This window comes from Hemibagrus wyckioides, linkage group LG18, assembly GCF_019097595.1.
Source record: "Hemibagrus wyckioides isolate EC202008001 linkage group LG18, SWU_Hwy_1.0, whole genome shotgun sequence".
NCBI classification, from domain to species: domain Eukaryota; kingdom Metazoa; phylum Chordata; class Actinopteri; order Siluriformes; family Bagridae; genus Hemibagrus; species Hemibagrus wyckioides.
In genome coordinates this window covers 20,825,001-20,851,930 of record NC_080727.1, presented here as the reverse complement: position 1 = coordinate 20,851,930, position 26,930 = coordinate 20,825,001, and the positions used below count along the sequence as shown (strand labels likewise).

At 41.0% G+C, this 26,930-nt stretch overlaps 1 protein-coding gene across 2 annotated transcripts in view; it reads right to left on the bottom strand.

Moving 5' to 3' along the window:
- Nucleotides 1-26,930, bottom strand: part of pcxa (pyruvate carboxylase a) — a 162,548-nt gene that overhangs the window by 65,380 nt on the left and 70,238 nt on the right. For both annotated transcript variants that reach the window (XM_058415127.1, XM_058415126.1), the window contains exon 10: nucleotides 9,799-9,981. In XM_058415127.1, the coding sequence (XP_058271110.1) occupies nucleotides 9,799-9,981 (183 nt within the window). The remainder of the gene's footprint in view (nucleotides 1-9,798; nucleotides 9,982-26,930) is intronic.

The window sequence follows — 26,930 nt, the reverse complement described above, 5'->3', positions numbered from 1 at the left end:
AGAAGGGGGGGGGTTGTTGGCAATAGAGTGGTCAAACATTTGCCACTTTGAACTTGTTTACGAGCCTGAAGTTGGGATCCTGTATGTATATGTTCTCCCATGTCTGTGTGAATTCCTTCAGGGTTCTCTGGTTTTGTGGAGAGCGGTCTAGCTTTTTCTGAGAGTTGTCTGGGCTTCCTGAGAATTGTCTGGGCTTCCTGAGATTTATCTAGGCTTCCTTGGGGCTGTCTGGGCCTGTCTGGGCCTCCTCGGGGCTGTCTGGGTTACCTGAGAGTTCTCTGGGTTTCCGCAGGGTTCTCTGGGTTTCCCTCAGAGTCCTCTGGTTTCCTCTCACTTCCCAAAAACATGTTATCAGTAAAATGGCAATACACAATTGCCCCCAAGTTTGAACATGTGTGAGATTGTGAACTTGCCCCTAGTATTCCATGTCTCTGGGAGCAGGAATGCAAATCTTGCATGAAGAAATGCAAAAAAAGAGTCGTCACTGAATCTGGTCAGTGATGCGTGCTTTTACACAGCCCATGTTGCAATTCCAGCGTAGGCATTTTTTCTCCTGGAATACTAAAAACATCAATTCATGCTATAATTGTGATGGGTCTAAAATTCGGCTTCATGTGGCGCGTTATGAATGCTTGTGTCACCTCCCAAAGTGTTTGCTGCAAATTCTTTATTGGTGCTAAAAGTGACCAGCTAGGGAAGCACAAATGTCAAAGTGAAAGAACAAATGCCTCGTTAAAAGTCCACATAAAGCTGCTCCAGTCATCACTCATGGCTTTATTGCCAAGTCTTTCTTATTTCCAGCCATATTTCTCCACTCCCACTGTTGGGCAGGATAAAGAATATGGTTTCTGACAGAAAAAGGCAGACCACCAGTGGGATTGTCTGTGGCATAGAAAGAAGAAAGGGACTGAGAAAGGCTTAGAGATGGATAGCATGAACAAGGGAGGGAGGGATAAAGGTTGGTGTGTGGAATAGTAATGGAATGATGTAGTGATGCTGCAGGAGGCTTTGACTGTAACCAGGTTAGATGCATCTTTATAGCTTAGATAGTGTGTGGTGCATACAATGGTACTGAGGGCTGGAGGTGGGTCTATCCATTGGCTACAGGATGTAATGTGAACAATTATGATTAAAAAATAATAAATCAGATACGGTCATGACAAAAGTTTTCAAAAAAAAAAAAAAAAAAAAGATCTGAATCAGGAACAAGTGAGAAAATCATCAGATCATCTTGGGTTCGAAGCCAAGAGCGCAAAAAATTTGGCCATGCACTCAGCTTCAAAGGAATGGCATACTCTTTTCCCTGTCAATCAACCCGTCCCTACTGAATCACGGCCATCCGTGAGGTCAAACAGGTAGAAGAGGGCAGATAGTGCTTTCGTCCACACAGCACTGTAAAGCAGCAATTGGGGAAAAAAGACGCATTTGGCTGGTTTCATGGACCTCAAACATTTGCCACCAATCAGAGTGGGTGAAGACTGTCATGTGATGGGGAAGAGTTGGCTGGTGGGTGAAAAATGGCAGGTGACCAATGTGGGGAAGACAAATGGAGGAAAATTAGAGTAAATTCAATAGATAGTAATTAAACAGGACGAAGCGTTACTGGAGATCTTGTAGAAACGGTTAAATCTTTATATCACTCAAGCCTAGTCCGAAAGTGCCGAGGACTGGAAAGTGTGAAAGCAAGTGGGAAAGTAAGCCTGAGATACAGTGTAAATCACGTCAATCTGCTGTCAATCATATACAAGCATTGGTGTGTATTTTGAAGAGTGACGTTGAAATGAAAACTGAACTCTGCCAAAATTTCAAACTCTACCTTTAAGCCCTGCTGATAGACATGTGAGTGGATCACGTATGCAGGACGACAGGCACCAGCTATGCAGACAGAGACAGTTTGTTCTCGCTCTCTCTCTCTCTCTCTCTCTCTCTGGCTGTGAGAACTCTGCTGCAGCTGCACCCACTGTAGCTCCCTCTCCTTTTCTGGCTATTGACATGACTCTAGCTAGCTCTTCAAACACACCCTCAGCAAACCAGTCTCAGCTTCAACATCTCCAACTGTGCTTTCTGTTTCAGTCTCTAGACCTGCTCCATATTCTGGCTCCCACACAAACTAGACTAGCGAGAGAATACTTCTTTCCACTGACACGCATTGTTCATGCAATGACATCGGGCACAAAAGGCTCGACTTGCGCCTTTCGGATGTCAGTCTACACGCTCTATAGAGTACAGCTACACATGCCACACATCTGCCACACAGATAAAGATCTAACGCGCTGCTCTTTGGCACTCGGTAGACTCGAGTGTAGAGCATGCTGAGCTAATTGGGACACCTGGAGCACATTGTTCAGCTGAGATTAATGTAAGGTCCAGAATTTAAAAAAGAAAAAAGAAATGAACCTTGTAAAACAGTAGATAGGGCTCTTGTCCTGTCCATGTTCCTGTCTCACCTCCTTTACCTTCTTCTTGTGTCTCAGTCCTATTGAAGGAGAAGGACAGGCTGAATGGATGTGTTTAGACGTCTCTCAGGCAGAAGGATCATGATGTACCCATTCTGCCTCCAATTTAAGCTGAGTGAAAGAAGCGAGGAGGTGAGGTGTACAGAAGAGGAATACGAGAGTGCCTTAAGAAGCGAATCACGTCCGTATCGTAAGCCTTTCCCAGTCGGACGAGAATTACCAGATAACCTTTGCTTGATCTTTTGACTACTTGTTTTCATACCTCCCCTGTTATCTCAGAGGTTAGTTGGGTCAGCCTCCTCCTACCAGGACAAGTGTTTGCAACCCAACAATGTTATCATTTCCCACGACCTCTTTTTCCTTTCAAGCACCAAACTGAAACAGGACGGTGTAGATCTCTTAGTCAGGGGGCTGCATAAGCTTTTGCGAAGGCTCATATCACAATACTGATAAAAGCTTCCAGCTGACAGAAGATACTATTGACCGCACAGACCGCAGGGTAGGGAGCTGAGAGAACAACACCGCCCCAGAACCGATGCTAAATCAATGCAATAGAAAGTTAAAGCGCTCGCCCACATTCGTATGAGCTGTACGGCAGCAATAATGCCCGAACAGACCCCAAATCTGTGTCCGTCTGTTTTCCAGGAAAGAGATATATATATCGATTGAGTAGCACAGCCTTGTTTAATGAGGTCAGTCTGACTGAAGAGAGGCTCAGTTACACTCAGCCATGCTCAGCAGGAAGCTAACAGGCACCAGAATACAGCAGCAATGCAGACGAGCACAACCTTGCACCTCCATGGAACATTTATTATCTAAAAAGTGAGTATTTGACACTCAGGGGTTGCAATGGGAGCAGAAACGGAGGAAAAGGCCTCGATATGACTGCTATGGGACCAATTCCTCCTATAGCAGAAAAAATCCAAACCTCCCTAGGGCAATAAGAAGGCGTATTTAAGTCTTCTTCTTTATTCAATTTTACATATTCACTCCAGAGGATGATTAGGTTAGTTTTCCTCCTCTGCTCTTTTTCCCCTCCATTTTCTTTCTTTCTTTTTTTTTGTAGATGATGATCTATCTCAGCCTCTTCTCCATCACTGCATGAAACCTCTGCTTTTGCAGAGATTCCCTGCTCAGTCCATCCCTCTTTCCTTTCCCATAGTTTACATTTAAATCCAATATGGCCTCTGGGCACACAGCATGGCTGACTTTCCTGACAGTGATGTGCAACACCTTGGTATCATGCAATAACAGCTTCCCTCTTGGACAGAAGGAAAGTCTGGGAAAAGGTAAAAAAAGGAGAGAAAGAACAAGCGCATATCAGAGCGGGAGAGCAAGCAGAAACGTGAGACGAATGCTGCAGCAGTAAGCGGCTCAGGCGTGGAATCCCTCAGATCCGTGAACGTGCAGCCAACATAGCTTGAGCCTTTGAAGCAGGCAAAACTGCACCAAAGATAAGAAGATGAGAGGAAATATTCATGCCTTTATTAAAGTGCTTATCACTTTTCATCAGGGAGCTGTGAGGAGTCATAAAGCTCTCAGTCTCTCTCTCACACCCTTTTTATTTTTTGGAGGGTGGACTGCTTTGGGGATTTCAAAAGTCTCTTGCTGAAAATCCAAACCTTAACACCCATCCCCAACCTCCTCTAGTCTCTTTTGATAGTCAGTCACACATATTTAGAATCGTTTAGTCATGAATTTTGTCTTCAAATCTCAAAAGCCTTCAGGTAGGACAGAACTAGTTGTGTTCCTGCACATTGAGGTGTGTTTCTCTCAAAGCACATGGGCGAACTGCACGGCTCGTTCTGTTCCCGAAATGTTCCTGCCACTATTTATTTGAGATATTGCTATCTTTTCAGAGCACAGCAGTCCTACAGTATGTAATACATGAGCAACTGGAGAAGACTACACTTTGGGTCAACAATGTCATAGAATGTGTGAAGGTCTGTGTACATGAACTGAGAGATCTGAATCCAAAACTGCAGAAAAGGTTGTAAATGAGAAAGTGAGAAAACCAGAGGCAACTGTGAGCGAAGCTAGCGAGGCAAAGGAGGAGACTTTACTAATGGATAAATAGCAGTGAACATAATGCTATATACCTATATACCTTTTTTGTTGACAGATCGGTGGTGTGGGTGGTCTGTTCTATTTTTAGTCCAAGCTTGGTGGCACGACTTGCCGTGAGGACCCTTGACATGGAATGCTTGGCTTGGGTCAGTTCTTTGTAAGCGGCCATACAGTTTACATACGCTTCATATTGGTCATATTTTTGGGCGGCTGGAACGGATTATCTGCATTTACATTATTTCTTATGGGAAGTTCCACTGTAAAATAAATGAAAGAAAGACTGATATCCAGATTAACCCTTGATTGAAAGAGCACTGATTATTATTCTTAGGGGTTGTAGGAGTACTACTACACCTTAAAATTTACATCGTTGCACAGCTTGCAAATACTGCACACACACACACCTCTGCACATGCACTAACCTTATAAACAGATTACGCAATCTTCTACAGTCTCACACTAACTCCTAATTGCACTTTATATTCAGCTGTACTGTTGTGTCTCAGATTTCACTCTTTTCGATGTATCGCAATTTCACTCCATCTTCATCTCCATTAAACATTGCTCACTGCCCCTTTGCTCGCTACACTGACCGCTCTTCACTTACATTAATCCATGTCTCCAGACTCACTGACATACAGCACCGTCTCCCATGCCTTATATTTCATTTGCATTGTTGATACACACTTAAGGCTAATTGCTGTTTTGATAACTGTGTTAACTAACTCTCCTTGCTAACAGGCAGTGGTTAAGATGGTGGACTATTGTGCATAAGGTTCAAATCCCAGCACCGCCAAGCTGAATACGCTGGGCCTTTTGAGCAAAGCCCTTAACCTTCAACTGCTCAGTTGTATAAATGAGAAATGTAGGGCTGGATAAGAGCATTGGCTCAAGTTATTATAAAGGTAAACAGATGATCGGCTAGTTTGAATACAGACAAGTTCTTTCATCATCGTTCTTTCAATATATCGACAAATCAAGAAAGTTTAGCTAGCTGACACAGAAGTCAACCCCACTAACTAGAACAAGCTAAGCGGTGTGGTATTTTTATGCTAAAGATTATTCTTCATTCAGAGAATAATAAAAATGGATTTCTTCGGTTTGTTTAGAGCTATTATTAGCTAATGATAATAAATTCCTAATTCTAGCATACTTTTTAATTAGCAGCCTGATCTTTCACATTTTCTCTGATTTGCTAGTTGCTTAAATGGAATTATATCTGATTGAGATCCTCAGCCATGTTAGCCATGTTACGTCATTTCCTATGGATGTAGATCAGTATTTTGCCCTGCCCTAGACTAACAACTCCAATAAAGTCAAGATGGTCACTCTGTTGTTAAAGATTTGGCAAGATTTTTCAGCTAAACCCCAAACTCAATATTGTTGCGGTGAGGACTCCTCAGCTAAAAAAAACTGCTCCTTAGGAGACTTTGCACAAAAAGTAGAAAATTGCCATTACAAAAGGCCAAAATAGTGCACTTGAAACACTGAGTATTGAATCGATCGTCTGCTAATAAAACCTGTCCTAGTTTCTTTTTCCATCTTCCCTCTCTATCTGTCCCATCTGTTTAATTCCTCTCCCTCTGAGCTACCCGTCTAACCTCCTGCCTATTCCCTGAACAGCAAAGCCTCGCCGGTGATGCTAACCGAACACGGTTTGCTCATTATTCCTCAGAGGACTGCGTGGGCCTTAACTCGGCCCTGGTATTTGAACAGCCGGCTCAATCTCGAGGTGCTAAGTAAATTGGGTTAATAAAAAAAAAGAAAAATTACACATGATCAGTTCAAGCACTCTGGAGCAGTGGTAGATGCCTCTCATGCTTGGAAAGTAAACAAGAAAAGAAAGATGGACGCTGGTTTAGGGTAAGAGAAGAAGGTACACATGACATTACCATCATTTTTTATGTACATCCGTGACACAGAGCAGGAATTTTAGCGGCATCTTTTTAGCGGTCCAAGCGATTTGGACCAATTCTACGATGCGAGTTGTTTTGTCTGGGGAAATACTGTTGTTCTCTCAGTGTGCCTGAAGGTGGCACTGTCATTTATAACGAGATGATGTTCTCAACTAATAAAACCCAGAAGTAGATGTCTGCGGTGTCCCAAAAAGTATTTATGACATCATTGTGGTTCTGTTACAAATAACACAGGTGTCTAAAGTTCGTTCATTTCCCCAATCACACCATTAATTCTTTGACACAAAAATGGAAAAAAATTCCTATAACAATAACCATGGTTTTTATCTTGTCATTATATCCTCTAATTAAATGTGTATATAATATAGTTACCAGAGAATACTGGGATCTACACCGACCAGGCATAACTTTGTGAGCAGTGAGAGGTGAGGTGAAGAAGACTGATGATGATCTCATCATGGCACCTGTTTGTGGGTGGGATATAAAGTGAACATTCTGTCCTCAAAGTTGATGTGTTAGCAGCAGGAAAAATGGGCAAGGGTAAGGATTTGAGCGAGTCTGACAAAGGGCCAAATTGTGATGGCTAGACCACTGGATCAGAGCATCTCCAAAACTGCAGCTCTTGTGGGGTGTTACCGGTCTGCAGTGGTCAGTATCTATCAAAAGTGGTCCAAGAAAGGAACAGTGGTGAACTGATGACAGGGTCATGGACAGCCAAGGCTACCGATGGCTGGCCCGTGTGATCCGATCCAACAGACAAGCTACTGTTGCTCAAATTGTTGAAGAAGTTAATGCTGGTTCTGATAAAGGTGTCGGAATACACAGTGCATGACGGGTCAGGGCTGTTTTGGCAGCAAAAGGGGGACCAACACAATATTAGGCAGGTGGAACAGTTAGCTTGCTTTGCTGCTTTCTCTAAAGAAACCAAGCAACAAAAAAAAAAAAAAAAAACAATTTCATGCTGTTCGTTTTTGTTTAACTATTTAGCATTAAAGCACAAGATTTTGGCTATTCATCGAGAATACACTTCCAGAAGCGACAGCGGCATCGTTTTCGAGCTACGGAATGTTAGCAATGTTAACGAGTAATTTTAGCACAATGTTAGCACTCAGGTAAACAAGAGTGGTATTTCACAATCAAACTGCTGTGCCATCTTCTCTGCGATTTCCCAGCTGCCAGTCATCCTTGAATAATTTGCACATTAGACCATGACAGGTTCAAGCCGTGAGATCACAAACCGCATTTCTCTCATAGCTGCCACAGTTCATTAACGCCGTGCGGAAAACACTAACGACAGCAGCAACAATGGAGTTGCTTCAAGGTCTGATTTGCTTTTCATTCAGCATTTGGTTTTATGTGAAGAGACGTGAAGAGACGTGAAGCAGCGAGATCTTCCGCAGTACTTCCTCGAGTATAGTCGAGTAGAAAAGTAACCATGACAGGCTGCGTTTATTCCTCTAGATCGCATAACGAGTTAATACTTAAGCGCTTTAATATTAAACTATTCGATATCATTGTGTTTGAGTGCTGGTGTATTTTAAAGGGAGAGTGTGCATTAAGGGGACTGATCTCTGTCATTATTTAAAATTCAGGTTGTGGTGCATTAGAACCTGCAGCCGTATTTAGTAGACTACTGCTCTGTTGCCTGTTACAACACAGCACCCAGCTCAGCGGGCTCAGAGCTCATGGTGGGAGATAAACAATGCAGTGAGATGTGAGAAGAACATCAGCTAAGAAAGGAAGAAGAAAGACACTGAAGCTTTACTGTGTGTGTGTGTGTGTGGTCAGAATAGACAGACTTCTCATCCTGCTGGGGTCTAAGCTTTTTCACCCAATGGTTGACTGAGCAAGGGAAGAAAGCTGTGTGTGTGTGTCTGTGTGTGTGTGTGTGTGTGCGTACAGATAGTAAAGAAGATCAAGAGAGACCTAGACAGAGAGAATGTGACACGGTGACAAAACTCAAGGTCCATAATAAAGTGGAACATTAAAAGGCTCTCGGACTGTCTTCAACACTCTGCTGTACCATAACAGCTGCTCTCACTCAACTACTCTTTCAGACACACACACACAATCTCTCTCACACCACACACCCCCCTCACACACACCCACTCACTTACACCCTGACATACAAACACACCCCCTCACCCACACACCCATTTACCCTCACTCTCACACAAACACACTCCCACACACCCTCACCAACTCACACACCCACTTACCCTCACTCACACCCTAACCCACTCCCTCACACAAAGCCTCACACTCCCACACCCTCATACACAAACCCACTCACTCTCACTTCCTCAAACACTCACACCATCAACCACACAACCTCATCCACACATCCACACCCACTTCCTTACACACAACCCTCAACCACACACCATCACACTCCCACACCCTCACCCACTCATCCTCACACACACCCACCATCACACACCCACTCACCCTCACACACCCACTTTTAACAAAGGTGGCATTCAGTCAATTATTCAGCCAGAGCTGGCAAAAACAAAAAACAGATTCATGCACAAAGCCCCACAACCTATTTATCAGAGCGTACTGATTCCACACAAACATTACACAAACACAACATATTTAATTCCAGCTGATTGAGGGGAAAACATGACCTAAAAAAGCCCGCTGATCTCCTCACCCCTTCTCAACACTTCAGCGGAAATAGCTGTGGCCTGCAATCACTTCATTCAATTTATAGCCATCACTCGGCCGTCTGGTAAATGTAGAACACATTCATCTGTGTGTGTGTGTGTGTGTGTGTGTGTGTGTGTGTGTGTGTGTGTGTGTGTAGACTACAGACTAGTGTGACTCATTCCTTATAATTAGACTCAAGTTCTGAACTCCCACATCTTCAAAGCAGAGAAATTTCTCTGCTTGGGAATGCAGGACAGGGGAAACAGTATAATGTGACATGACCATCCCCTTTTTAGAAAAGACAGGTTTCCTAACTAGCTGCCTAAGCATGACATCTAACGCACAGAACTCTACACCATTCACTTTTAATCACTCGCCGTCCATCATTTTCCCCCTGCGTCCCGTCACTCTGTCCCCTCCCTGCTGCGTCTCAGGAGACAAGCTGCCACGTTTGGCACGCTGGGCCGTGAATCTTCTCCTGACTACGGCATTAGCGCCGTAAAACGTCTTTAACCGTTATACACTAAACACGTGTGGCATTCTCAGAGCTGCTGCTTCAGCACTTTAGCTTCAGCAAAGACCTCAGCTGAGGGACTGCGCTTTAATAGTCTCGCTGAACTCTGGTGCTTCCTGCTTTATTGCCACAGAACCACGAGGGGAATTTAGGCTACCTGTATGACCTTTAAAGCCGAGTGTCGGGTTCTTACCTTGACCCCACGCACGCGGAACTCTGCAAGGGCCCGGTTCATTTTGGCAGAGGCGGCAGGAAGGTCCTTACCGCTGGCAATGACTTTAACCAGGAGAGAATCATAGTGTGGGGAGATCACGGCGCCCTGGAAAGCTGAGGCGCTGTCTAGGCGAATGCCCATCCCTTCACCGCTGCGGAAAACCTGCACAGACATAGACAGAGAGTTACTTACAGAACCTTTACACCATTTCGTTTGTGTTCTTTTTCCGAGGTTGAAATAAGCACTATCAGTAGTAGTAGTAATAGTAGTATTCTGGGATTTTTTGAAATTGTGTGGAAACACACCATCACTGGTTTTAATACACAAATAAAGAAATAATGCTGGGTCTGATTTCTTTTTAGCCCAGACTGTACATGCATGACAGTGACCTTCATGTCAAACCTCCTACTTTTTTGTGCGCATATTGTTCAGCATCATCAGTGATTAAGAAGACATGTGAAATACAGAATTTGAACCCGAGCCTATATACACTACAAGGTCAATTTCTGTAGACACCTGTTCATCATGTCCACATGTGAAAATGTTGACACAAAGCCGGAAGCGCATAATTGTCTAGAACGTCTCTGTATGCTGTAGAATGAACATTTCCCTTCACTGGAACTGAGACCAAAAACCCGTTTCAGCATGGCTGTGCCCCTGAGCACAAAGTATAGTCCATGAACACATGGTTTGGCAATGAAAATGTTCATGAAATGCAGAAGAAAATGAGTGTCCTGTATGGAGGCCTGATCTTATCTTTGAGATGAACCAAAAGAGACTACATGCTTGGTTTTCGGATCTCATTAACAACTCTTGTAGCTGAACGAACACAAATCCCCAAAGCCAAATCAGAGGAGACCAGTTTTGGAATGTCCAGAGAGAGAGAGAGAGAGAGAGAGAGAGAGAGAGAGAGAGAGAGAGAGAGATGGATGGATGGATGGAGAGATGGATGGATGGATGGAGAGATAGATACTTTATTCATCCCAAAGGGAAATTTACAAAATGTCCATCATACCAAGCTTTTATGGGTGTGATGGTCAGGTGTCCACAAACGTGGCTACATCCCACACACATGGATCGGATCACACGGACCAGCCTTCTCTCCCCATGTGCATCAGTGAGCCTTGGCCGCCCATGACCCTGTCGCTGGTTCACCACTGTTCCTTCCTTGGACCACTTTTGAAAGATACTGACCACTGCAGACCGGGAACACCCCACAAGAGCTGCAGTTTTGGAGATGCTCTGATCCAGTGGTCTAGCCATCACAATTTGTCCCTTTGTCAAACTCGCTCAAATCCTTACGCTTGTACATTTTCCTGCTTCTAACATCAACTTTGAGGACAAAATGTTCACTTGCTGCCTAATATATCCCACCCACTAACAGGGGCCATGATGAGATCATCAGTCTTACTCACTTCACCTGTCAGTGGTCATAATGTTATGCCTGATCGTGTATAAATTATATACAAGTTTAACAGTTAGACTTTTTATTTATAAAGAGGCTGTGCCAAAACCTTGCCAGTCCCATGGATTTTTGATTGGGGCTTCACAAAAAAAAAAAAAATCAAACAGAACAGAAACTACTTTTCTGACCTGATGTTTTATTTCAGAAAAAAACAAAAAAAACCAGGCCCACACTGAACCATCATTGAACAGCGGTCATCATTTCCTGTTGCAGTCATGCTCTTTCAACCCTGGTAGAAAATCGAGACATTAGAGTTCTGCTAGTGATGTGCAAGAGGAAAAGTGACAGAGGGAGAGGCGGAATGTCAGAAATAGAGGAGGAGAGAAAACGGGAAGAGGAACGAGAATAAAACAATAGAACGATCTAACTTTAATGTATGGATAGAGTCGTTCGGAGTGGTTAGGTCTGCTTAAGCGTTTTTGCTTATGTTAATAGAGGAGAGATTACGGTTACTTCGCTATGCCCCCAGGCTACTTAAATCCTACAACAAACTGACACACAGTTAATCCTAAAGACTTAAGCCTGAGCTTAAAATTGCTTACCTATTTACATGACAACAGACTTGATTAGAGTGAATATACAAAATAGAATTACCTTTAAAAAAGCTATGAGTGTAAATGTTTACTTTAATATCGCTCATATACACCATGCTAGCAGATTCGGGAGTTAATACAGGGGTGTGTGCAGGAATAAGCGTATTAAATAATAATAATAATTCTTGAATTTCTGAAGTGAATTATCTCGTATTATAGATCTTACAGAATAAGGTCATTTTTGATAACAGAGTCTTACATCATTTGATATTTAATTATCGAGAGGAATCAGCCAGAAGCTTTAAAACCAGACAGAATTTAAGTACAGAGTGATATAGTAAATGTAGTTAATCCCAGAATTTTAAGAATGTACAGTATATTTAAAGCAACACTGTAAAGTAAAATCTACTTAGTGTTGATTTTAATGCCACAGATTTTGTACATTTTTTATCTGGGATGTTTAAACACTGATGTTTAGGTAGAGCTCAGGGTCTTAGGGTTAGGGTTTAGTCAAACATTAGAACAAAAGTCATTTTAGGAACAAAAATAATCTTCTGACTGGCAGACGGAGCCTGTGGTCTGTATTCTGGTATTCGGTTCATTGATACCATACCAAAAAAAATATTAAAAAAAAAAAAATCAGCTGTATCAAATGAGTAGACAGTGAGCAGACTGTAGATCTCAAGATCCAGTGGCTCGAAGCCCACGGCTCAAATCCAGCCTGCTGCTTCGTACCGCAGCCAAAACTGGTGTATGAAGTAAAAGAAAAACATTTGAATCAAAATGTAGGACTGTATTATTAAACACTTTCAACAGATCTTACCCCTGATTCTCTGGCATGTTCGATCATACTGACCACAGCTCCTCCCACTTTGATAAAGAGTCATTTCATTGGTCATTATCTTCCGGTTAGAGGTAAGCAATTCCCCATAAATATTAGCATGTAATAAGCGAATAATAGAAATCATAAAATCATTGGAAAGGTTTACAACCACAATATAAAGAGGTTCAGAAAGTCTGTCTCTTTCTCTCTCTCCATAGCCAAAACAATACTGACTCTATAAGTATTTCTCTATGTTGCATGTGATTACACTGTAATACAGTGGAATAGAAAAAATAAGACTGTGGAACAAAAAATAATCTCTATATGTTTACTCTCATTGCAGGCATTATTATAGAAACACTTTGCTCTCCAGCTACACGCCGCCAAAGGACAACATCCTGACAACATCCCGGTTCAGCTTAGAGAATAGATGGACTCAGAAAAAAAAATAAAGTTTCGTTTATAGCCCTTCAGCGTCTCACAAACGCCCGCCGGACAGAAATTGAGTTTGACGTCTCCGCTGTAGATGTATAGCGTACGCTCGGCTCGGGATTTCATAAAGTAGTATCACAAAATGAATTACACCGGAAAGCTCAGGTTCTGTAGTTTTAATGTCAAACCTGATGCATATTGATATTTCAAACAGCTCTAGACATAAAAGTGTACTTGTGAACTCATGAGAATAGCATCAGGTTGGTACGACCCGACTCGCACACCTTTGCATCGACGTCAGATATGACTGATGGCTCCATGAACCGACTGACTAAAAGAAATTCTGTGGGATGAAGCAAGCAAAACAAGCTTTTGACACCGGCTTCACGGTTCTCTTTGCGTTCGAAGTAGCTTTCCAAAAGCTTTGAACACCACCTTGAATTTTTTTTCTGTTTAAAGGGATTTAAAGAAGATGACGACGACTAGCTGGCATTCATAGCTTCCCAAAGGCTGTGCTTTGCTGTGGTCATTATCTCATAAATGCCTTTCAGAGGCGAACTCAAAAGGAGATTTTTTACTTAAATGTAAGATCAGAGAAAAAACCGAAAGCATGCCGAGCTCCATGTGAATCACACGTTCTTTTCTCCATCGGTCGCTCCGTATCATCTCCCTGTGTAGCATGGATGCAGAGGGAGATTAAGGTAGCCCTGTGGCTACTCCTCCTCAACCAGCAAGAGTGCACTATAGAAAGACACAATGTTCCAGGAGCAGCGTTAACCCCTCCTTATCGAGCACTGCTGTCTACTCGGGGAGAAATCTGGGTCTCGAACACAATGCAATTACAAAATCCACCTGCAGCGTGGAGTGGAAAGAGAGGCCCTTCGGGATGGCAAGAAACCTGCTTTCCAAGCCTGATAATGAGCGTGAATGTGAATAAAATGGAGAACGGGAAGTTTCGACGGGGAAGTTTTAAGCACGGATCCGACCGGAGCTTCTTTTAAGCGAGCATGTTGCAACCTACAGCAACACAGTCAATCAGAGGAACACGGATATTCGTACTGAACATGACATTCAGCAAAGTGTGAATGTGAGACAGCTACTACTATCTAGTCATCTCACCTGCTTAAACCAATCCTTATAAATAAATGTTAGGGTTTGAAATTTTTTACAGTGTGATACCCGAATCACGGAGTAGCAGATCAGCAGCGTAGGTGGCGGCCGTGTAGAAAGGTTTATGAGGACAAGCAATTTGTAATGTAATGTAGGAAAAATGTACCGTGTTGTCTACACAGGGGACGTACTTTCACTTAAATTCATTGTATTATTTATTTGCCAGGGAAATGGAATGACCACGCTGAAGTAGTCGGAGTATTGATCTGCTTGTTTCTATTTGGTTGAGGAGGCACAATGTAAAAAAAGAAAAACTGTGAAGCAGAAACTGATGCAGAAAAAGTCACGTGACACTCTGGATGTCTACTTTCTTTATATCTACGGTTTATTCACACTCAGCTGGACATCTCTAACATGACAATACACCATGTCACAAGAGGTGTACCATCACAGAACGCTTCAGGGATATGACGGTAAGTTTTTTACTGCTTCAGCGGCCTGCGCAGTGCCCAAATCCCAGCCCTATGGAGATTCACTGAGTCGTTGAAAAATGCAATTTTCACAGGAAGACATACATATAGATATTACCCGGCAGTGCAATTTGCTTCAAATTCTCGAGGTTTTATTCACGTCAAACACTTTATTGTAGTGTCCACCAGAGGAACAATGTGAAGAACCCATTAGTGCTGTAGAATTAACCTAGAATGCGCTCGTTATGTCCAGTCATCTTCGAGAACGGATGCCTAAGCAAAATGTATGCTATTCAAACAGGAAAAACAAAAATGATGAAATTATGCAGGCCTGGGGCAACAACAGCAGCAAAAAAAAAAAAAAAAAAAATCTATTTTAGCCAGAGAGAAAGAAAGCCATCAGGTCTGTCTAAACAGCACAGAGTGTGTGCATGTGTGTGTGTCGAGTGACATTTCCACATGATGGTGAGTAATGCCGGAGGCCTCAGCTCATCAGCGACTGTGTGTGTCTCCATCTGGAGAAAGGACCAATTAAAGGTGTGAAGGGTCTTGCTCATAACATACCAAAGCTCCATTGGTCACACAGTCATACGCTATTTGCCATGATCTTTGTGTGTCCAAACCTCCCACGGTCACTACGGCAACTCAGAAATGCAGACTGCCCATGTGGCCTTTTTTCTCTCCTTAGCCTAAAATACAGCATCGATCGTCCTCCAGCACTCCCTCCCTTCCCCGCCTTCGTCTCCTCTGTCTAAAGATCGTTTCCTCCTCCAGACGCAACAATGTGGTATTGAAAACAAAACAATAACTACAAAACCCTTAAAATTGATCATCATCAAGTGGCACCTGTGTACACAAAGACGGCGAAAAGCTAAACATCGCCGTGTGTTTTGTCTGATTCCGCGCTCGTGAATATGAATAAACCCCGAAGATGAGCCTGAGCGGGTATTTCCTGACAATCACAGTGATGAAAAATACATGACGCCGCCTCACCAACATCCAGGTTTGCAGCAGTCATACTCTGGAGGACGACAGAACAAGCTAGACACCTGATTAGCGCCTCTCGAGCGCATTAAGATCGTGACCTCCGCCTCGTCTGAGTGCTGACTCGAGAAATCTGCTTTGAACCGCTGCTTCATGCTGACTGTCAGGGTTTCATTTCACACTTAAGCTGGAGGATTAGCCGGATTTAATTCGAGAAATACAGAAAAGTTTAAAAGCCTGTGAACTTGGATTTTAGACGAAATAAAACCAATAAGGAATAATTTAATAGGAGTACTTGGCTGGCAACTAAAGTAGGAACTGTCAAGCTCGTTTTAATTATCAGGCACCATTACACATAGTCCAAAATTTAATTAAGTGGGCTGGAACTAAAACTCGAAAACTCATGTTAATTTATGAGCATTTATCTAAAAGACCAAATGGATTCAACATTCAAACAAACACTAGGAACTTTCTTGTCTTATATTGTTTGCACCCGGTTGTACACGTTGCACTTCATGTATCAAGGACAAACTCTTTGTCCTTAGCTCTTTGTTGTTGTTTCTCTTCTGTAGCTATATGTTATGTTGTCTATGTAGCACCAGCGTCCTGGAGAAACGTTTGTCTCATTTCACTATATACTGCGTTAGCTCCAAGTGGTTGAAACGACAATAAAAAGCTTCTTGAAAGAAAGATCTTTAAAGACCCCGATGGTAAACGAGCTACAAACAAAGAGGACCACATCATGTTCCTCTCCTGTCAGCAAAGAACAGGAATCTGAGGCCATCATGGGCATCGGAGGCCATCATTCTCACCAAAACTGAACAGCTAAAGGTCAGAAAAACATCACTTACAAAACTCATTACCATAAACAACTTTTCTGTAATGTGGTTTTACTATGAATGTAGTGAATATTTAGATTATACGTCTTGAACGGAAACAAAATACTGCATAGCATAGAAGTGGAGAAAACTATTCAGCTTGTTGCTAATGATACGCTGACTTATTAGTTCCTCAGGAGCTCTTGGTTGCTGTTGTAGAAAGGACATTATTTACATTTACATTATTTACTGTCCAGTGTAACCAAAATAAGGATGAGGTTCCCTTCTGAGCCTGGTTCCTCTCAAGGTTTCTTCCTCATGTTATCTCATGGAGTTTTTCCTCACCACCGTCACCTCAGGTTTCTCATTAGTGATAAATGTTAGAGATAAATATTAACTTAACTTTAAACATCATCATTTTTCCTATGTTTCTATACTTCTGTAAAGCTGCTTTGAGACAATTTTCCATTGTTATAAGTGCTATATAAATAAATTAAATTGAACTGGAATCCTGGTGTACCTATTCACATTTTATATATATATATATATATATATATATTAAAGCCTACTGCTGAAGTCAGGAATAAAACCCAATCTAAGGGACTAAGCAACTGCATAGCGAGATGCTACCGGACAGAAACATACACATTAAATACCAAGACGTACAAGAAACCAGACAATTCAGCTAATGTAAAGATCAGTGTCGTCAGCGACTATATTTTTTCCATCGTCTAGATGGATGGATAATTTTCCTTTGGTGAAGCTCAGCAAATTGTCAATTTGTATCACCAAAAGCTTCTGCTAACTGCTAATATTTTCATTTCCAAAAGCCTGAGCATGTGGTAGGTCATGAAGTTTATTCACTGTTTACAGTCTAGGATTTCATTTCGAATGTCAATGCTACAGTCTTGTTCATTAAAGTTTAAAGTTCATAGGGGTAAAAAAATAAAAATAGATAAATAAATAAAATAAGCTGACTCTATTAACAGTGTGTGTGTGTGTGTGTGTGTTCTTTTCTGACAGGCTGACACAAACACAACTTTAATTAATGCACTAGGGTCTTAACTAATTATCCATGGGGAAGCTTTTAATAATAATAATAATAATAATAATAATAATAATAATAAGGTGGTGTACCACAGAAAATTCCTACATTAAGCCCAAGTGGAAGGTCAGATGTTTCACAAAATTAAAGCATAGAAATATCTTATTTTAGGAATAATAGCATCTTAAAGCAAGAGATAAGCCAGTATTAGGTTCATCCTAAAGGACACTTATTACGATTGCATCTCTAATCCTCATTTTCTATCTGAAGTTAATTTTTAAAAGGTTTTATGAATGGTTATTCTGTTATAGCTATTCTAGTTGTCATGATAAATGAATAAGATTATACAGTTATGACATATCTGTAATAATAAACGCTCTCTGGATCTATTATTAGTAGTATTTTTTTTGTTACTCATCGTTCTGAGCTCTATATGAAAAGGACAGTTTTGCTGTAAGAAGGAAGCAGGATAAATTATTCATTTATAGTCATTACACAGCATGTTTATTATTATTTTTCTTAAATCTTACACATTTCAGCTCTTGACCGCTGGACGTATACAGCCAGGTGACAAATGAGTGAAGACTCCAAGATGCGTCCAGCTAGATGTTAGCTACATGATAAAGCAATTACCACCTTTCCAGGTTCTGTGCTATGTATAAAAATGCTGCGCGGATGACATTGATTATTTTCGTCTATAAATGGCAAGAGGAAAAGATCTAAGTGACTTTGAAAGAAGGTTCATTATCTGAGACGAATGAGAGAAGCTTCAGTGGCGTCCTGCTCGACGGGCTGTGTTTCAATATGAACTGTGACTAATGTGACATCTGCATTTTGATCTATGGGAAAGACATCAGGACATTGAATTGGTGGGCAATATTAGATGACAGCAGGGTGAAATTCTTGAGTCGGAAGGTGTGCGTTGATTGCCTAGAAGCGCGTAGCTTTGACAGCAGTTCCAGCGGTAGCACAAACGACAGGTTACAGCTCTAATACGTTATCATCTCTCTAAAAACGGCTCACACACACAGAGGGGTTTGTGTGGCAGATGCTAATCGAAGGCTAATAATAAATGAATACTATTTGTGTGTGTGTGTGTGTGTGTGTGTGTGTGTGTGTGTGTGTGTGTGTGTGTGTGTGTGTGTGAGAGAGAGAGAGAGAGAGAATCATATGTAACATCTGTAAATGTTTTACACAGATGTTTCATAGCATTAAATGCAACTATAGGCAGTTAACTGTGCAATGTCCACAATTTATTAATACATTAAAAAGTGTCTGCTGTGGAATAAGTGGAATTCCAGGCGTGTTTCAGTCTGGAGACTGAGAATACAGCAATATTTAGGAAGAATTCACTTAAATCAAAGATGATGTCCTGTTCTGAGAGTCTGGTGTAATTCATTTTGTCCAAAAAAAAAAGTCTTAGAATATGGGAAATTGTTGAATTAGGTTCACATAGGCATTGACAATACTGTAAAAGAGTGTTTTGGGGGATTGAGAAGACACACTGTTATGTAATACGACAGTGTCAGCTTGGGATGAGGAACAGACATGGAACCTGTGGTGACAGGACAGAAATGGTGTTATAAATAACAGAGAAAGTGTTTTGCCCCCATGCAGCTCTTCAGTGCCCAGATACAGTCGGATTCCAGCTCAGTTTATATTTTCTTGTCGGTACATCTACTAAGCCATGGTTGGAAGAAACACTAGATTAGCCAGAATTATGTGGACATCTATGTGCTTTGTTGAACGTCCAAGTTGATCTCATCTTTCGTGCTGTAACAGCCTCCAGTCTTTTGGGAAGGCTTTACTGCAGGGGTCTCCAACCTTGTTTTTTTTTTTTGTTTTTTTATCTGAGAGCTAATTTGACCAAATTAAGATGGCCAAGAGCAACTCATGTTACATTATTAGTAAAGATTTATTTGCATAGCTTATTGCCATAAACCAAACCAGCTGAATAAGCTATTTTTGTGTGAAAAAGTTTGTTCATTCACACTGATTCTGGCACATGGCACATCCCCTGATGGACTCAGCAAGACTGAAACAGACTCCTTTGATATTGAAGGTAATATTACCTTTGAAATCAGAGACCTCAAATTGTATTGACCTTTATGGGTTTAAATAATAGTATTTTTATGGCATTTCATATCCAATTGAAATGGGGAATATTAAACAGTACTTTACTCTGAAACACCTACTGCACGAATAAGAAATGTCTACAGCACACTCGTCCTGTATCTTTCTGCAGCAGGATAGATCATTCACCACTTTTATTTTGGCAGCATCGTAGCTTTATTCCTAACACTGTTGAATCCCCAGCAGCTTCCAAGTTGAATGGATCTCCATGGGATTTCTTTATCCTTTATCCACACTACTTCAATTTGTCCTTACAGATTTAAATATGTTTAACGCTTCCATGAACAGTCAAGATGCTAGCTGTCCGGGGAGCCCGGAAAGGGGCAGGGTTTATTTAGTCAATTTTGATTTCATCTATTTGTACATACACTATATTGCCAAAAGTTTTGGGACACCCCTCAATATCATTGAATTTTTCAGGGGTTGGGCTTGGCCCCTTAGTTCCAGTGAAAGGAACTCTTAATGCTTCAGCATACCAAGACATTTTGGAGAATTTCATGCTCCCAATTTTGTGGGAATAGTTTTCTTCCTGTTCCAACATGACTGTACACCAGTGACCAAAGCAAGGTCCATAAAGACATGGATGAGTGAGTTTGGTGTGGAGGAACTTGACTGGCCTGCACAGAGTCCTGACCTCAACCTGATAGAACACCTTTAGGATGAATTAGAGGAGACTGCGAGCCAGGCCTTCTCATCCAACACCAGTGCCTGACCTCACAAATGCGCTTCTAGAGGAATGGACAAAAATTCCCATAAACACACTTCGAAACCTTGTGGAAAGCCTTACTAGAAGAGTTGAAGCTGTTATAGCTGCTAAAGGGCAGGAAGACGTCCAAGTTTTGGCCTGGCTCTTAGTTGAGGTCAGGACTCTGTGCAGGCCAGTCAAGTTCCTCCACACCAAACTCACTCATCCATGTCTTTATGGACCTTGCTTTGTGCAGCCATGTTGGAATAAGAAGTGGCCCAAACTATTCAAAGTTGGGAGTTAGGAGCATTAAAATTTCCTTTCACTGGAAAGGGGCCGAGCCCAACCCCTGAAAAACAACACCTGAATTCAATGATATTGAGGGGTGTCCCAAAACGTTTGGCAATATAGTGTATTCTATAAACCTTTAAGCGAGCTATTCAGAAGTGGATATGATGTGTTGGAGATCCCTGCTTTACGGTATATTTTTTGGAGCGTGGGTGTGGTGATTTGTGTTCATTCAGCCACAAGAGTACAAGCAATGGTTTCCCGTTCATTCCAAAGTGGTATTCAATGGGGTTGAGTCAGAGTCTGGGCTCTGTGTAGGACACTCGAGTTCCTCCACTTCAACCTCGGTAAAAACCTCGTCTTTATGGAACTGGCTTTAAGCATTTTCATGCTAGAAGTGAAAGGAAATCTTAATGCTACAGCATATAAAGACTTTCAAGTCTATTGTGTGCGTCCATCTTTGTGGAAGAACCAAACTTTTGGGCAGAAAGTTGCCCGAGAAATCTTGCATCCTAAGATAAGTTTTGAGTGGCAGGTTTTTCCCCAAATTCACAATGATATCTTTTCCATCCTCTCTCAAGCTAGGATATAATTAAATATTAAATTAAACACAACTTGCTCCTACTTAGAAACCAATTATATAAATGTGGCTATGATATACGAATTAAAACTTAACGCTAAAAACATAAAAGATCCATTTCAAATGTAGTGCTCTATAAAGGATTGTTGGATTCAGCTATAGTTAGGCAGCTTGTAAAAACCAAAAAGCAAAAATGCTTCACTGGTCTCTAACTGCAGTGTCACAGCTCATAGGAGCCAGAGTTGCTAATAAGCATTTTGTCATCGACTCCCATCGTTTCCGTCTGCTTTTATGACCCCTTATATAATTCAGTATCCATTTTCACTTGCTGCAGAATAAACAGATGTAAAGCAGTTAGACAGAAGAAGAGGAAAAGTTTTCCTAAGACAGCTTTTAGGGATTATGGCTAGGATCTTTCTGTAATCCTCTATTCCTATCTTGGTCATGAATTTAGTTACTGTTATTCTGTAATATAGCTGTTGTACTAAATAGGATCTTAGCCGTAATCGTCATGGTTACCATACAGATACAGAGTAAGGGAATACAGAGTAAGGCTGTTTTTGTAATATGGCCCTTGGCTACTGATCCACCAACCTGCATATGTTCATGATATAGGAGGAAACTGGAGAAACCCTCCAAAAAAAAAAACTCAGGCATACCACAAAGAGAACATGTAAGTTTCACGATGAACTGAGATCATTACTCAACCCCAAACCCTGGAGCTGTGAGGCAGCAACACCACTCTTCAGTCTATAACATGTTAAACGTCATGTCCAAAATGAATTATATTTGTATACAGATTTATACAGATGAATTATATTTGTATTTCCTGAAGGAAGGCAGTATTTGGAAGAAACTGAAAGATTAGGTGGGAAAGTAGGAAGGAAGGAATGGAAAGGAAGAGAAGGAAATGAATGGAAAGAAAATATTGGAATGGAAGAGAAGGGAAGGAATGGAATGGAAGAGAAGGGAAGGAATGGAATGGAATGGAATGGAAGAGAAGGGAAGGAATGGAATGGAAGAGAAGGGAAGGAATGGAAAGGAATGGAATGAGAGAGAAGGGAAGGAATGGAATGGAAAGGAATGGAAGGGAAGAAATGGAAAGGAATGGAAGGGAAGAAATGGAAAGGAATGGAAGGGGAGAAATGGAAAGGAATGGAAGGGAAGAAATGGAAAGGAATGGAAAGGAATGGAAGGGAAGAAATGGAAAGGAATGGAAGGGAAGAAATGGAAAGGAATGGAAGGGAAGAAATGGAATGGAATGGAATGGAATGGAAAGGAAGGGAAGAAATGGAATGGAATGGAATGGAATGGAAAGGAAGGGAAGAAATGGAATGGAGTGGAATGGAATGGAATGGAAAGGAAGGGAATAAATGGAATGGAATGGAAAGGAAAGGAAGGGAAGAAATGGAATGGAATGGAAAGGAAGGGAAGAAATGGAATGGAATGGAAAGGAAGGGAAGAAATGGAATGGAATGGAATGGAATGGAAAGGAAGGAAAAGTTAGTTAAGATGGGAGGGAGGGAGGGAGGGAGGGAGGGAGGAAGGAAGGAAGGAAGGAAGGAAGGAAACAAAGAAGAAAAGGAGGAGAAAAAGCAGAAAAGAATAGGAAAAGGAATATAAGAAAAAGAAGTTGAGGAGAAGGAAGAAGGGATGGAAGAGAACCAAGCCAAAATATATGGAGGAAGAAGTCATGAAGCAGGAAAAAGAAAAGAAAAAAGGAGGAACAATAATACAGCCATTACCTTTCAAGCAGTGCAATCTTCCAACACAAAGATCTATCCTGGTCCATAATGGAAACATTTACAGGGATTTTTAAAAAAATATATTTTTTGGGTTCTCATGGCACCAAATCAAAGGAAAAAAAAAATCCATCACAAAGTTCTTCAGGAAACCAAAAAATAACGATTCTTCTATGTCATCACTCTAAAAAGCCCATTTCTGCCACCATTAATTTTAAGAGCGTACCTGCTGTGAGTAGTCCTACTGTAGCATTATTATAATGGCTTTTTACTTCCCTGTAAAACTGCTCATGGACTGGAATAAATGTCTGAGCGTTCGAAATGATGATTACCGAGTGCTGGTATAATGAGTAATCAAAAGTCAGAGACGTCCAAAGCACCTGAACTCTTTTTCTTTAATATTCTTCAGTGAAAAGCTTCCTGTTGCATCTTGTACTGTTGTGTTTCCATGTAAAAATTTCTGGTAATTACTTTCGTTCTGTTCACAACACTTCTATTCTCACACATTTTGTTAAATTTCAGTTTTCCTTCATTCACCGTGCTTGTAAAGTTTTTTTTTTAGCTGAACTGAAAATGTATGAATACAGCTGCTGTGTGTTGGTCAGCAATTTATTTATATGCTTGGAAACCACTGAAAAATGTGAGTACATGCAAAATGTGAGTATGTCCATACACACAAACGTTACACACACAATCCCATGACAGGCACTTAGCTTGCCTTTCCATCAGAGCTGAAAAATTGGCCTCTGAATTCCTCCCGGCTTTCACAGATCGAACAAATCACAGTGACATGGCAGCAACCCAACCCAGCTGCTCCAGCCAAGCAATTAGACCATCAGGGGAAGACACCATCGCTCACTTATTCTGTTCTTCACCATCTATCCCTCCATCGTCCCTCTATCTAGCAATTATCAAACACAAGTCTGCTCAGTCGACATGATAGCACGTCAAGAATACTGCAGTAAAAGAAACATCAGAAAAGGCAGATGCACACTCTTCTGTCTGACACAATTTTATGAAGCGATTCATGAAATAATAAATAAGCCGGCACATGCACACTACTTTAACACACACACACGCACTGCATTTTTTTCTTTGTTTTTTATTTTTATTAATTTAATGCCAGCGCATGCCACAGATGCTGGATGGGATTGAAATCTGGAGAATGTGGAAGCCAAGTCAACACTCAAACTCTTGGTTTTTAATCTATTCCTGAATTATTATTTTTTTTGCAATGTGGCTGGGTGTATTATCCTGCTGAAAGCACCCACTGCCATTAGGGACTACTGTTGCCATGGTAAAGTGATGCACACGCTCCCAGTTGTCCGCATGATTCAAAAGAAAACATGATTCATCAGACCAGACCACCATCTACCATTCCTCTACGGTCTATGCAGACGTGATGCTCACATACACCTTGTAGGCACATTCGGCGTTGGTTGGGGGGGTTGGTTGGTCAGCATGGTCACTCTGACCGTTCTTAGCCTCATACACAACAAGTTATGATGCACTGTGTGTTTTCACCTTTCTGAAATTCTTTCATCGAATATCCCATACTTGGAGGGTTGCGGTCAGGGCGCAGGGTCAGCCATGATGTAGCACCCCTGGAACAAGGGGCGGTTGGGGGCCTTGCTCAAGAGCCCAACGGTGGCAGCTTGGTGGTCTGTTAGCTTCCGATCAACAGCCCAGAACCTTAAACATTTGAGCTACCACCACCCCCTTGATCCATTCAATGGAATCCATAGATTCCAGTGCCATCCAGTTTTGATGCTCACATGCTCATTGTTAAGCACGGTTGCTCTACAGCTACTCAGGAGGAATTGTTCTAGCTGACAGGGTATGTGGGAAGCCAGTTAAACTTTTTAAATGGACACATGCTACAGACTGTAAGTGAGCGCCCTCGGGTTTTTCAAAAAGACATCCAAATTTTTAAACAACAGAGATTACGGAATAATGACTAGAGACTCCGGCGAGTCGTACAGGTTATGGAACATGTCCCAGATTGGCAGTGAATCCTGCAGCAAATCATCAGCTCCTTCATAAAAATGTTTAATTATGAACCAAAAATTAAGTACTGCCCAAAGCATTCATCGTTGCAGGTCCGGTGTGCAAAGACCTACTTCGTTTTAATAAAGAGTTCCACATGATTGCTGTAGAAAAATTAAAGGCAGAATACTTTTATACCTCGGCACTGCTGATCTCTCAATTCTGTTGGAATGAAAGCTGCCAATTTTTTTTCTGTAACAGCAGCTCTGAAAACACTTCTGAATAAATAAATCACAGGTTCATATTAATGCGCCCGTTCTAATACGCCATCGTTTCTATAGTAACAGCTCAATTCACGGGGACTCTTCGTGCATTTTAAGCCTGATAAACAACAGTGTTGTCGTTTAACAGTGAGACAAATGAAGAATTGAGGACGTGATATGGTGAATTGTGAGATTTCTGAAAGGAGATGTTTATTTAAAATACTTTATTTTATTTCTGTAAAGAGTCTCCAGTGTCAGCACTTTGTAACAGTCAGCTATAAAAGCTTTTTCTTGACCTTTTCCTCCTCAGGGAAGACCTTTCTGGTTTGTGAGTAACAGGACAAACTGTATTTCTGTCTTATTAACTTGGACAAAAAAAGAAAGTGAGAGGTGGGGTGGGGACGGGGGGGACCGAGAGACTGTATAGAGCAGCCATAACACGTGTTCTGATTATTATTGATTAATGTAACGATAAACAGCTAAAAGTATGATTAATAGATACATGAATTGTAATTATTGGCAAATTATTGTAGTATAAAAGGAAAAAACATGCCATTACTGGAAAATCATCATCAGGGTGATCGCTGTTGATTATTTTCCCCATTATAGCACATCCTGAAGTCTTTTATTCCTTGCTTAAAGCAAAACTTTAATACCATAAAACACTGAAATGCTACTGCATTTAACTCCCTAACTCTTTCCAAGCTTGCACCATATAAATCTTCAGTTTCTGTTTTTTGGAAACCAGAAAAGCTGTTGACTTTTCATGTAAATTTTTAATAATAAAATAAATGAAATAATGAAAACAAATGTATAGAAGGAATCTTCCAGAATAGTCAATATTAATAATAATAATAATAATGATGATAATTTTGGCCCTTTATAATCGATATCAGGTCCATGAAAAGAGACCAAAGGTTTATTTATGTCTTTATGCATGTCTTTTTGTCTTCAGGTCTTTCACACCTTTGGAAAACGTGAACCATTTTAGAATGCTAAGCATCCGAGAACAAAGGCAGTTAAAAAATATTTGTTTAAAATAAATAATCCAAAGCTTTGAGGTTTAGATAGTGTACAGGGCCTTGTCCTCATTACCCCAGCTTCTTCTTCTTCAGTATATGAGCACCTAGCCCTGTCCTTGAGTTGAAACTTGCGAAAGCTGCTCTTATTTCCCCAGGCAGCTATTCTCTCTCTCTTTTTTTTTAAATAAGCAGTCATAATTTTAGACACAGTCTCTCTGGATACATTAAAAAAAATTTGCCGTTTTTGTGACCAGCAATTTGTGCATCCAGCAATAACGGGAACCAGGCAACTATTCAGCCGTTTGTTAGATATATAGGTTTTATAAGAATAAAAAAAAAAGAGAGAGACTGGGGAATGTGTAGTTCCTCAATTTAAAATGTGTTTGGTTTTACCTGTTGAAAGGTCTATTAAGCTAGTGACAATTTTATGCTTTATACTTTAAAGGTCGTAATGAGCGAAGTGGGAAAGTCTCCTGCATTATACTGAATGCAAATAAAATGTATTGTATTCTGAATCTATGGGAATCGATTAAATCACAGATCCTCTAGCTGTTAAAAAAAGATGAAGATTTTTTATATATATATATATATATATATATATAAAATATTATCTGCATCCTGTTTCAGCATTTCAATTACAAACAATTTGGAGTTTTTCACGCTGTTCGGTTTCTGATTGCTAAGCATCCAGCCATAATTTTCTGGCACTTTATTGTGGGGTTTTTATATCCA